Here is an 11,595-nt window from a genome sequence, read left to right as displayed (position 1 = left end):
GTGAGAGACAGAGGACCAGGAGAGAGGGAGGACTGTTACTCTGTTATTGTGAAGGACATAGTAACATTTATCAGAGCAGAGCAGACTCCAGGACTGATCATTATATCCAAACAGACAGTCATTGCCTCCTTTCCTTCTGATTCCTCTGTAACTCACTGATATATAAACCACTCCTCTCCACTCGACCTCCCAGTAACAGCGACCAGTCAGACCATCTCTACACAGCAGCTGATGACAGGAGTCAAATCTGTCTGGATGATCAGGATATGACTGATCCTCTCTCTCACGTGTCACCTTCCTGTTGTCTTCAGACAGTCTGAGGTGTCTGTTTGCTGTGTTTGAGTCCAGAGTGAGTTCACAGACATCTGATGGAGAGACAAAGACACAACACAGCAGCAGTTTATCATCAGACACACCTGAAGGCTTTATTCTTTGTTAGCTGACAGTCTGCTGTTTGGTCCTCATGAGTCAAACTGATTCCACACTTACACTTCTTCAGTCCAGGTTTTAACCACTGCTCTCCACCATGGTCCACCCTGGAGGAAGAAACACAGTCAGAGTGATGTTCAGTCCAACATGAGTCCTACCTGCTGTTCAACATGAAGCAGTGTTCCTCAGTTTGTCCCTGTGACAGAGAAACAGGCTGAATCTTTGGATCCAGAAAGTCCAGATTCTGCTTCTCATGTCCTCTTTGAAATCAGTAAAGAGGATTCCTGCTGAACCTTTGTTCTGTCACTTTAAAGAAGTGGTCTCTTTGTATGTGTCAGGAGTAAAAATCAATCATCCTAAACATCCTGTCTTATGGTTTCAGAGTGATGAAGACAGCTGGAGAACAATCATCAACATTCAGATCATTTCCACATGTCCTCCATGATGTCTCAGAGTCCCTGCTGAAACAAACAGCAGGTAGCAGCATGTATATGAAGCTGATGGTGACTGACAGGTCTGCTGCTGGTCTCCCTGAATGGAGCTGTGTCAGTAAACCAGTATATCTGGGCTGATGAAGCTCAATGAATACTGTTTGATCTCAGTGTTTAACCCAGTTCTGCAGCCAGTACTTTGAATCCATGTTTCTAACATCTGTAACTTCCTTAGTTCTGTTCCTGCTGAGATTCACTTCAATCTATCCTCTTCTTCTTCAGAGAGCAGACTCTGTACAGACCCCTGTGGACAGAAGAGTGTGTGTGTGTGTGTGTGTGTGTGTGTGTGTGTGTGTGTGTGTGTGTGTGTGTGTGTGTGTGTGTGTGTGTGTGTGTGATTGAGTGAGTGAGGGTCTGATTCAGGCCCAATCACTGCACTTAAAGGAATAAAGAAAACAAGATGTTTTTAGTGAATGAGGTGTTTTCTTCTGCACATTCAGTGTTTGAGTTCTTGTTGTCTGTTATACCTCAGTGTTTTCAGTCTGCAGAGAGGATCCTTCAGTCCAGCAGACAGAAGCTTTACTCCTGAGTCTCCTGGATGGTTGTAGCTCAGGTCCAGCTCTCTCAGGTGGGAGGGGTTGGAGCTCAGAGCTGAGGCCAGAGAAGCACAGCCTTCCTCTGTGATCAGACATCCTGACAGACTGGATTGAGGAAGTAAATCATGCAGTTATTAAACATATAATGATTAATACTATTTATAAAAACCATAAGCATCATGAGCATGAAACCTGACCTGAGAGTTTCCAGGTTACAGTTTGGATCCTTTAGTCCAGAAGATAGCAGGTCCACTCCTGAATCCTTCAGGTCGTTGTTACTCAGGTCCAGCTCTCTCAGACTGGAGGACTGTGAGCTGAGGACTGAGGACAGAGCTTCACAGCTTCTCTCTGAGAGGTTACATCCAGTAAACCTGAAAGACGTGAAAATTAGACAAAAATGCTCAAATTAAAAGGACATGAATAGCAAAGATTGTATTATTCCCACTCTTATTTATTACTCAACAAATGATTATTTTCTTCTTGATGCAGTTTTCTATGACCACTTATTGTTAGTCAACACTTAGAGTTTGACTAAATCTGTTGTTCCCTCTGACTTGTTTTCATTGAAGCCCTGAAAAACCTCAGAGTCATGAGAATTTCATCTTGATGTCATTTTCAAATTGTTCAAATTCTGTAAGAGAGTGGAACTTTACAATCAGTCTCAAACTGACCTGAGAGTTTCCAGGTTACAGTTTGGATCCTTTAGTCCAGAAGATAGCAGGTCCACTCCTGAATCCTGCAGGTCGTTGTTACTCAGGTCCAGCTCTCTCAGACTGGAGGACTGTGAGCTGAGGACTGAGGACAGAGCTTCACAGCTTCTCTCTGAGAGGTTACATCCACTCAGCCTGAAGAAGATGATGAGAACAAACAAAGGTTTCAGTTGTCATGAACAGAATGAATTCTATTTCAAATGTCTCACTCATGAACTCACACAGCTTTGTTGGAGGCTTTGATCACTGGCAGCAGCCTCAGAAGAGCCTCCTCTGAAGCAGAGAACTTCTTCAGGTCAAACACGTCCAGATCTTCCTCTGAGGACAGTAAGATGAAGACCAGAGCTGACCACTGAGCAGGAGACAGTTCCTCTGTGGAGAGACGTCCTGATCTCAGGGACTCTTGGATCTGCTCCACTAGAGAACGATCATTCAGTTCATTCAGACAGTGGAACAGGTTGATGCTTCTCTCTGCAGACAGATCCTCACTGATCTTCTCCTTGATGTACTCGACTGTTTCCTGATTGGTCTGTGAGCTACTTCCTGTCTGTGTCAGCAGACCTCTCAGGAGAGTCTGATTGGTCTGCAGTGAGAGACCCAGGAGGAAGCGCAGGAACAAGTCCAGGTGTCCGTTTGGACTCTGTAAGGCCTGGTCCACAGCACTCTGATGGAGACGGTTCAGTTTAGGTTTGTCTCTTGAGACTTTAGAGATCAGGGACGTTGGTTGTTCTTCTGGTTGTTCTTGTTCCATCAGGTTGAGTCCAGACTTGGTGAAGGTCAGATGGACATGAAGAGCAGCCAGAAACTCCTGAACGCTCAGGTGGATGAAGCAGAACACCTGGTCCTGGTACAGTCCTCTCTCCTCTCTGAAGATCTGTGTGAACACTCCTGAGTACACTGAGGCTTCCTTGATCTTGATGCCACACTCTGTCAGGTCGGACTCATAGAAGATCAGGTTCCCTTTCTGCAGCTGATCAAAAGCCAGTTTTCCCAGAGACTGGATCATCTTCCTGCTCTCTGGACTCCAGAGTGGATCAGTCTCAGATCCTCCATCGTACTTGATGCTCTTCAGTTTGGACTGGACCACCAGGAAGTGGATGTACATCTCAGTCAGGGTCCTGGGCAGCTCTCCTCTCTCTCTGGTCTTCAGCACATCCTCCAGAACTGTAGCAGTGATCCAGCAGAAGACCGGGATGTGGCACATGATGTGGAGGCTTCTGGAGGTCTTGATATGGGAGATGACTCTGCTGGCCTGCTCCTGGTCTCTGAACCTCTTCCTGAAGTACTCCTCCTTCTGAGGGTCAGTGAACCCTCTGACCTCTGTCACCATGTCAACACACTGAGGAGGGATCTGATTGGCTGCTGCAGGTCTTGTGGTGATCCAGAGGCGAGCAGAGGGGAGCAGGTTCCCCCTGATGAGGTTTGTCAGCAGCACATCCACTGAGGTGGACTTTCTAACATCAGTCAGGATCTGATTGTTGTGGAAGTCCAGAGGAAGCCGACACTCATCCAGACCGTCAAAGATGAACAGAACCTGGAACTCTTCAAACCTGCAGAGTCCTGCTTCTCTGGTCTGAGTAAAGAAGTGATGAACAAGTTCCACCAAGCTGAACTTTCTCTCTCTCAGCACATTCAGCTCTCTGAAAGTGAAGGGGAATGTGAACTGGATGTCCTGGTGGTCTTTGTCTTCAGCCCAGTCCAGAGTGAACTTCTGTGTTAAGACTGTTTTCCCGATGCCAGCCACTCCCTTTGTCAGCACTGCTCTGATTGGTTGATCTCTTCCAGGTGAGCCTTTAAAGATGTCTTCTTGTCTGATGGTGGTCTCTGGTCTGTGTGGGGTCCTGGATGCTGCTTCAATCTGTCTGACCTCATGTTCATCATTGACCCCTCCAGTCCCTCCCTCTGTGATGTAGAGCTCTGTGTAGATCTGGTTCAGGAGGGTTGGGTTTCCTGCTTTAGCGATCCCCTCAAACACACACTGGAACTTCTCCTTCAGGTCAGACTTCAGTTTACGTCTGCACTCTGCAGCAGGAACAGTTCCTGAAAGAACCAAAGAGAAATGTGATGAATGATCTGAAGCTACAATCAGTCTGATGAATTTACACTTTCAGACATCAGGATGGATTTGATTTTCCTCCTCTCTGAAATCTCTTCATCAGCTGTGAACAGTTTCTCACAGCTCATAGATGTGATCCAAATGTGTGCATCATATTAACAGCAGAGTTTGAAATGTAAACCTCTCCCATGTTGTCTCCATTTCCTCTCTCCATCATGTTCAATGTGTTCAAATCCTCTTACTGCTCTGCAGACAGTCAGCCAGCTCCTCCTGCTTCATTCTCCTCAGGAAGTGCAGAGTGATCTCCAGAAAGGCCTCTCTGCTCCTCCTCTGCTCTTCATCCTCATCCTCCCTCTGACTCTCTAAGCATTCTGGGTAATCTGGACTCAGAGCTCTCTGGATCTTCTTCAGCTCGGTCTTTACAAAACTGATGATGTTCTCCTGGAGCAGCTGGAACAAAATAGAACATCAGATCATCTGTGACAGACAGAGAGCCTGCTGGTCTGCAGAGTCCAGCATGGAGACTGGATCACAATGCTGCTTCAGGATTTAGTCTGTGGATCCTGCCCTATTACCCCTCTAGAACACTACGCTCCCAGCATGCAGGCCTGCTCATCGTACCTAAAGTCTCTAAAAGTAGTATGGGAGGTAGAGCCTTCAGTTATCAGGCCCCTCTCCTTTGGAATCATCTACCAGTCAGGGTCCGGGAGGCAGACCCCCTCTCTACTTTTAAGAGTAGGCTTCAAACTTTCCTTTTTGATAAAGCTTATAGTTAGAGCTGGATCAGGCTTGGACCAGCTCTTAGTTATGCTGCTATAGGCTTAGACTGACACACTGGGATCCTGTCTTTCCCTCTCTCTCCTCTCTCTGCCTGTCTCTCACTTTAACTCTTCCTGTCCCATTAAAGTTACTAACCATAGACCTTTCTGGAGTCCCTGAGCTCCCTTGTCTCGTAGGTTCCTCTGGATCTCTGCTGCTGTGGACGTGCCAGACTCCAGCTGCTACAACTACTACTATCCGTCTCCCCACTATCATCTCTCTCTCTCTTCATCTCCCTCTATCCCTCTCTCCAACACGGTCTCAGCAGATGTGTGTCTAACATGAGTCTGGTCCTGCTGGAGGTTTCTGCCTGTTAAAGGAACTTTGTCCTTGCCACTGTAACTTGCTAAATGCTGCAAAGTGCTAAATTCCTGCGATCAGGAAACAGAAACATCCAAACAGAATGAGTGTGTGCTCTGATTCTCAGGAGGAGCTGTGTTTGTACATTTACTCACCATCAATATGGAGTCCAGCTGTGTTTGATGCTGCTGGGCAGACTGACCAATGGGAGCCTCTGATCTCTGAACTCTGTGGAACAAATAGAACATCATGTAGTGTATATAATATAATGACACACAGTGTTGGTGTGATAGATTCTATGTAGTGGATCCTGGTAGAAACACTGCTGGATCCTCCTACAAACACAGGACACACATGAAGATACTACATGCTGAGTACAGTTATCTCTGCCTCCAATCCTGTTTACTGCTGTTGATCCTGATAGAAACACAACGAGGGACAAATGTTCACCTTCACAGAGAAAACACCGACCACAGTTACAAATGTTTCACACACAACAACAGGAAGTTCACTTTGAGAGGCTTACCGCTCATCAGCACTCATCTCTCCAGACTTGAAGTCATTACGTCTGTCCATAGACCAGTCACTCTTTAAGGACACACAGCTGGGTCCAGATCCAGGAGAGTCTGGTCTCTGAAGTGGGACTCTGACAGAATCACAAACACTGATGAACAAACATGAACTCTGAAAATCTTCCAGGTTTGAGTGCTGCTGAAATTTACTACAAACTTTTCTAATGTTTGATTCTGATAAAAACTCTGTGATCGATTATTACCTTAGACCATCAGACTGACGTCCATCTTTGAAGTTATAATATCGACCCATAGACAGGTCACTCTTGAAGGACAGACAGCTGGGTCCAGGTCCAGGTCCAGGTCCACATTCAGGTCCAGGTCCAGGTCCAGGTCTCTGAGCTTCATGTTCCCCACACAGAATACTTTTAGAGGGAGGGGCTCCCTCCTCTCCGTCCTCACACTGATCCATAGCAGAGCCTCCACCTTCACACAAACACAACAACATGTTCATCATTACAACCACAGACTGTAGAATAAATGGACGTAGTCTCCGTGACGTCCCCCATCTGTTCCTGAAGCGCTGTTTTGAAGCCGATCGTTGGCGGGTGCCATATTGGAAATGCTGAACTCAACCTAACTGTCGAGCTAGTGTGAGGTAAAGAGGCGGACCTTTAGCCTTTACACTAACAGCTACAGGGTGACCGTCTGTCAATCAAGTCAGGCATGCCCTTATTTGGGCAAAGCTCGTTAGTGTAATATCTTTATAAATACTCAGTTATAGAATAATTCACCCCGTACAGTGTGTGCTGAGAGAGAAATGAGATATTCAGACCTAAACTGTTTTTTGAACCAGGCTGTAAACATGTTTATTTCTGCTGTAAAGATCGTCTTCTTTGAATGGGTGTGTATGTGGTTTCCTGTGTTTCTGCAGCCAGCCTCTAGTGGACGCTCGAGGAACTGCAGTTTATACCACCCCCACATGGTCTTTATATTTTAAGACCTGAGGTTTCCACTTGATTACAACAAGCTTTACACCACAGCAGGGGCGCCGCCAGGGATTTTGGGCCCCATGAAAAAATATCACATTGGACCCCATCACCAAAGACCACAAGAACCCTGTGCAACTGCTGTAACCACATCTCCAGGATCCAATCGACCCAGACGTGACATTAAAACAGACTAAATCCCTCAATGCTTCAACCTGCCCAGCATCCAAAACAGACTATAGGCTGTAGCTTATGTAGCTTAGCTATAGCTTTGTTTTTAGAGGCTTTAGTAATAGTACAGATAGAGAGAGAAAGAAGAGATTCACACAGACCCCCTTCAATAATGCTAATTGACATGCTCCGTTGCTCACCTTCTTGTTCATGGGGTTGGGGGGAGTTGTGGGGAGACAGGTCACCTGCTGACATATCAGCTGCTGAGTCTGGTAGGGAGGGCGGGGAAACCCATTTAGTATAATTAGCTACAACGTAGTTCATCTCATTGTGGACATCAAACTAGCAAACAGGTTGATTTGAACCACTCAAAGACTATACTAACCTTTCCTGGAGAAAAACTGGGTGACATACTGTCGCCCTTTCTTCTCTCTCTCCTTTCTTTCCCTCCTTTTCTGGGACCCAGACTTTGTCTTTCCAGACCTTTTAGCTGCCTTTCTGTGCACTGTGCAACTTCTGTCTGACTGCAGCACAGCTGATTAGAGCGAGTCAGGCTGGGCTGGACCATTTCATGGATTAATATGAATTTTCCCAAATAAAGTAGAGATCTCTGATATACATTTTATGAAGACAACGGGACCGTTTTTTAAATTGCCTTATTTTGAATAATGTTTTTATTTCTTTATTTTTATTTCTTATTATTTTCGGGCCCCCTGTCAGTCATGGGCCCTTAGAATCTTTCTAACGTTTCCCCCTATACGGCGCCACTGCACCACAGAGACACACACTGCTCTCTGTCACAGTGTCATTCCTGCTTCTACCACCAGATGGAGCCACACTCATTATAGTCTCTGTGAGGGGCGCTCACTCTGACTACTTATGTGTGTGTGTGTGTGTGTGTGTCTGTGTGTGTGTGTGTGTGTGTGTGTGTGTGTGTGTGTGTGTGTGTGTGCTCAGTATTCTTGTCTTTTTTCCCTCTCCCTTTTCATGGCTTATGATATTAGTGGTTACTCCTTTGGGGTCACTTTAAGACAAAGCTCTAAACTGCTGTCTCCTCGCTCCTCGGCGAGAAGTAGTTACTGACGCACCATTTTAACTTGCGTCCCAAAGCTCTAAAACTGCTGGAGGAGAGAGGAGAGAGGACAGAGGAGCGAGGGAAGAGGAGAGAGGAGAGAGGAGAGAGGAGCGAGGAGAGAGGAGCGAGGAGCGAGGAGCGAGGAGAGAGGAGAGAGGAGAGAGGAGAGAGGAGCGAGGAAAGAGGAGAGAGGAGAGAGGAGAGAGGAGCGTAGAGAGAGGAGAGAGGAGCGAGGAGAGAGGAGAGAGGAGAGAGGAGCGAGGAGCGAGGAGAGAGGAGCGATGAGAGAGGAGAGAGGAGAGAGGAGCGAGGAGCGAGGAGAGAGGAGCGAGGAGAGAGGAGAGAGGAGAGAGGAGAGAGGAGCGAGGAGAGAGGAGAGAGGAGAGAGGAGCGAGGAGAGAGGAAAGAGGAGAGAGGAGAGAGGGAAGAGGAGAGAGGAGAGAGGAGAGAGGAGGGAGGAGCAAGGAGAGAGGAGCGAGGAGGGAGGAGAGAGGAGCGAGGAGCGAGGAGAGAGGAGCGAGGAGAGAGGAGAGAGGAGAGAGGAGCGAGGAGCGAGGAGCGGGGAGAGAGGAGAGAGGAGAGAGGAGCGAGGAGAGAGGAGAGAGGAGAGAGGAGCGAGGAGCGGGGAGAGAGGAGAGAGGAGAGAGGAGAGAGGAGAGGGGAGAGAGGAGAGAGGAGAGAGGAGAGAGGAGAGAGGAAAGAGGAGAGGGGAGCGGGGAGAGAGGAGAGAGGAGCAAGGAGAGAGGAGAGAGGAGCGAGGAGCGAGGAAAAAGGAGCGAGGAGAGAGGAGCGAGGAGAGAGGAGCGGGGAGAGAGGAGAGAGGAGAGAGGAAAGAGGAGAGGGGAGCGGGGAGAGAGGAGAGAGGAGCAAGGAGAGAGGAGAGAGGAGCGAGGAGCGAGGAAAAAGGAGCGAGGAGAGAGGAGCGAGGAGAGAGGAGCGAGGAGAGAGGAGCAAGGAGAGAGGGGCGAGGAGAGAGGAGAGAGGAGCAAGAGAGAGGAGAGAGGAGAAAGGAGAGAGGAGCGAGGAGAGAGGAGAGAGGAGAAAGGAGAGAGGAGAAAGGAGAGAGGAGAGAGGAGAAAGGAGAGAGGAGCGAGGTGAGAGGAACGAGGAGAGAGGGGCGAGGAGAGAGGAGAGAGGAGCGAGGTGAGAGGAGCGAGGAGAGAGGGGCGAGGAGAGAGGAGAGAGGAGAGAGGAGCAAGAGAGAGGAGAGAGGAGAAAGGAGAGAAGAGCGAGGAGAGAGGAGAGAGGAGAAAGGAGAGAGGAGAGAGGAGAAAGGAGAGAGGAGCGAGGTGAGAGCAACGAGGAGAGAGGGGCGAGGAGAGAGGAGAGAGGAGCAAGATAGAGGAGAGAGGAGAGAGGAGACTGATCGGAGGAGGGATAATCGAGGAAACATGAGAGCAGACTTTGCGGAAGTCTTTTCTCTGACAGACACGCCCCCCTTATCGAAAACAGTCACTAAGGGTGCCCTGAAACAGACCTTAAAACAGACACTAAGGGTGCCCTGAAACAGACATTAAAACAGTCTCTAAGGGTGCCCTGAAACAGACCTTAAAACAGACACTAAGGGTGCCCTGAAACAGACATTAAAACAGTCTCTAAGGGTGCCCTGAAACAGACCTTAAAACAGTCTCTAAGGGTGCCCTGAAACAGACATTAAAACAGTCACTAAGGGTGCCCTGAAACAGACCTTAAAACAGACACTAAGGGTGCCCTGAAACAGACATTAAAACAGTCTCTAAGGGTGCCCTGAAACAGACCTTAAAACAGACACTAAGGGTGCCCTGAAACAGACATTAAAACAGTCTCTAAGGGTGCCCTGAAACAGACCTTAAAACAGTCTCTAAGGGTGCCCTGAAACAGACATTAAAACAGTCACTAAGGGTGCCCTGAAACAGATCATAAACACACGTTGGTTTGAGTCTGTTTGATGAGCTGAGATTTAAAAGTGTTTGATGTGAGTTTTAAACATAAAATCATAAATTCAATATAACAGAGGATGGATTATGTTAAATCTGATTGTTTTTGTCAGATTCTCTGTCTAATGAAATAGAGTAATAGAGTCTAACATCATAGATAGAATATATGATCAGTTATTCCTCCTGTTAGTTTCCCTGTTTGTTCTCGTTTTCTTCATGAAGAGAAGTCTGACAGTAAAGTTTGTCTGTTAGTAAAAACACTTGTTATATTTCCTGTCAGGTTAATAAAGTTTCATATGAGGCTGATCATTAATGAGCACGGGGTTTGAAAAGAGTTGCATGGTTTATATTTTCCCTTAAAGTAATAAATCATTTAATAATGAGGAATTTTACTGATGAATGGATCTGTGATGCTTCAGGACAGAATAAACAGAGAGCAGATTCTCTTCTTCTGCAGGTGTTTGTTAAACAGGTAAACACAGAGACAGAGCTCTGTTACTGTTTATATGGATCAGAGTTATGACAGTGAACATGTGTGCAGACACAAACAGCTGTTGGTGACGTCATCACAAACCAACGACGCTTCACGTGACGCTCCGGAGGACAGGACGTCTCATTTCTCTAATTACAAATCTCCTCGTTCCTCTCTCCTCTGGTTTCATTTCCTCACATCTCTGGTGGGCGGGACTAAGACGCGAGGAAGAGACGCGAGGATGGACGTTTAGAGCTTTGAGAAGCACCCTGTCTGTCCAGAGCGCCTGTCACTGCAGGTGCATTCAGGGACCGTCGTAAAGAGGCAATGCAGACCTGTATTTTGCGTTCATGACATTTTTATTTGAATCAGGAGAATCAGAGATACTGGTCACATGAAGAATGTTTTCTTTTGACTTTTTTGCAGGCTAGATTATTTAACTTAAGATATTACTAAAACAAAAGAGTTAAAAGAGTGAACTGTTGCCGATTTAACTTGGTATAACCCTGATACGGATATCTGATCGACTACATGAATTATTTCAGGATAGATAGATTGTCGTCGAAAAGTCTGTCTGTGCTGGTGTCCCAGTTTCAAAATAGAAGTGGGACAGGATGTAACCCTTTATGTGTCGCATGAAGCTCATGTTTCCCCCTTCAACCTTAATATTGGGGGGGGACATTTCAGCCATCGCTTGAGGTCGGTAGGGACCCGTCCCTCCGGTCCATACACAATCCTCCAAGGCTGCTATGTTAGCCTGTGGCCCCGTTAGCCTCTGCTACATCTGCTAAGTGCGTCTCCCCTCTGTAGAACTGGCATAAAAGGACTTCAACACATTCAGACCCCCCTGGCTCTAGAAGGCACAGACCGGGAACACAGTCCTACCTTGTATTGATCCACGCGCAGCTTCACAGGTGGGGATAAACAGGGGAAAGGGCGAGGAACGGGAGAGACCTGAACCAGACTTCTCCCTCTTCAGCAGAAAACGAAAGTGAAACTGAACTCTGTGCTCCCTATGAGGGGCACGCAGTGGCGATTCTAGGACTTCTTTTCAGGGGGGGCAATAGGGGGCAATGCTATATTTTAGGGGGCACCCAATTGCCTTGTGTTTGAATTGTG

The 11,595-nt window shown here is 47.2% G+C and overlaps 1 protein-coding gene across 1 annotated transcript in view; it reads right to left on the bottom strand.

Annotated features, from left to right (window-relative positions):
* The window catches only part of LOC117814365 (protein NLRC3-like), an 11,707-nt gene extending 227 nt beyond the window's left edge, over positions 1–11,480 (bottom strand). Inside the window, exons 1-11 of the mRNA XM_034685649.1 lie at positions 11,362–11,480; positions 6,117–6,339; positions 5,868–5,987; positions 5,497–5,569; positions 4,465–4,672; positions 2,870–4,188; positions 2,388–2,830; positions 2,128–2,301; positions 1,388–1,561; positions 490–536; positions 1–365 (exon numbers count right to left, since the gene is read on the bottom strand). The exon at positions 1–365 is cut by the window's left edge and continues 227 nt beyond it. Of these exons, the coding sequence (XP_034541540.1) occupies positions 1–365; positions 490–536; positions 1,388–1,561; positions 2,128–2,301; positions 2,388–2,830; positions 2,870–4,188; positions 4,465–4,672; positions 5,497–5,569; positions 5,868–5,987; positions 6,117–6,325 (3,132 nt within the window). The 5' untranslated portion in view covers positions 6,326–6,339; positions 11,362–11,480. The remainder of the gene's footprint in view (positions 366–489; positions 537–1,387; positions 1,562–2,127; positions 2,302–2,387; positions 2,831–2,869; positions 4,189–4,464; positions 4,673–5,496; positions 5,570–5,867; positions 5,988–6,116; positions 6,340–11,361) is intronic.
* Between the last annotated feature and the right edge of the window lie 115 nt (positions 11,481–11,595).

The sequence above is a fragment of the Notolabrus celidotus genome, chromosome 6 (assembly GCF_009762535.1).
Source record: "Notolabrus celidotus isolate fNotCel1 chromosome 6, fNotCel1.pri, whole genome shotgun sequence".
Lineage (NCBI taxonomy): Eukaryota > Metazoa > Chordata > Actinopteri > Labriformes > Labridae > Notolabrus > Notolabrus celidotus.
This window is presented reverse-complemented; position numbering and strand designations above follow the sequence as displayed.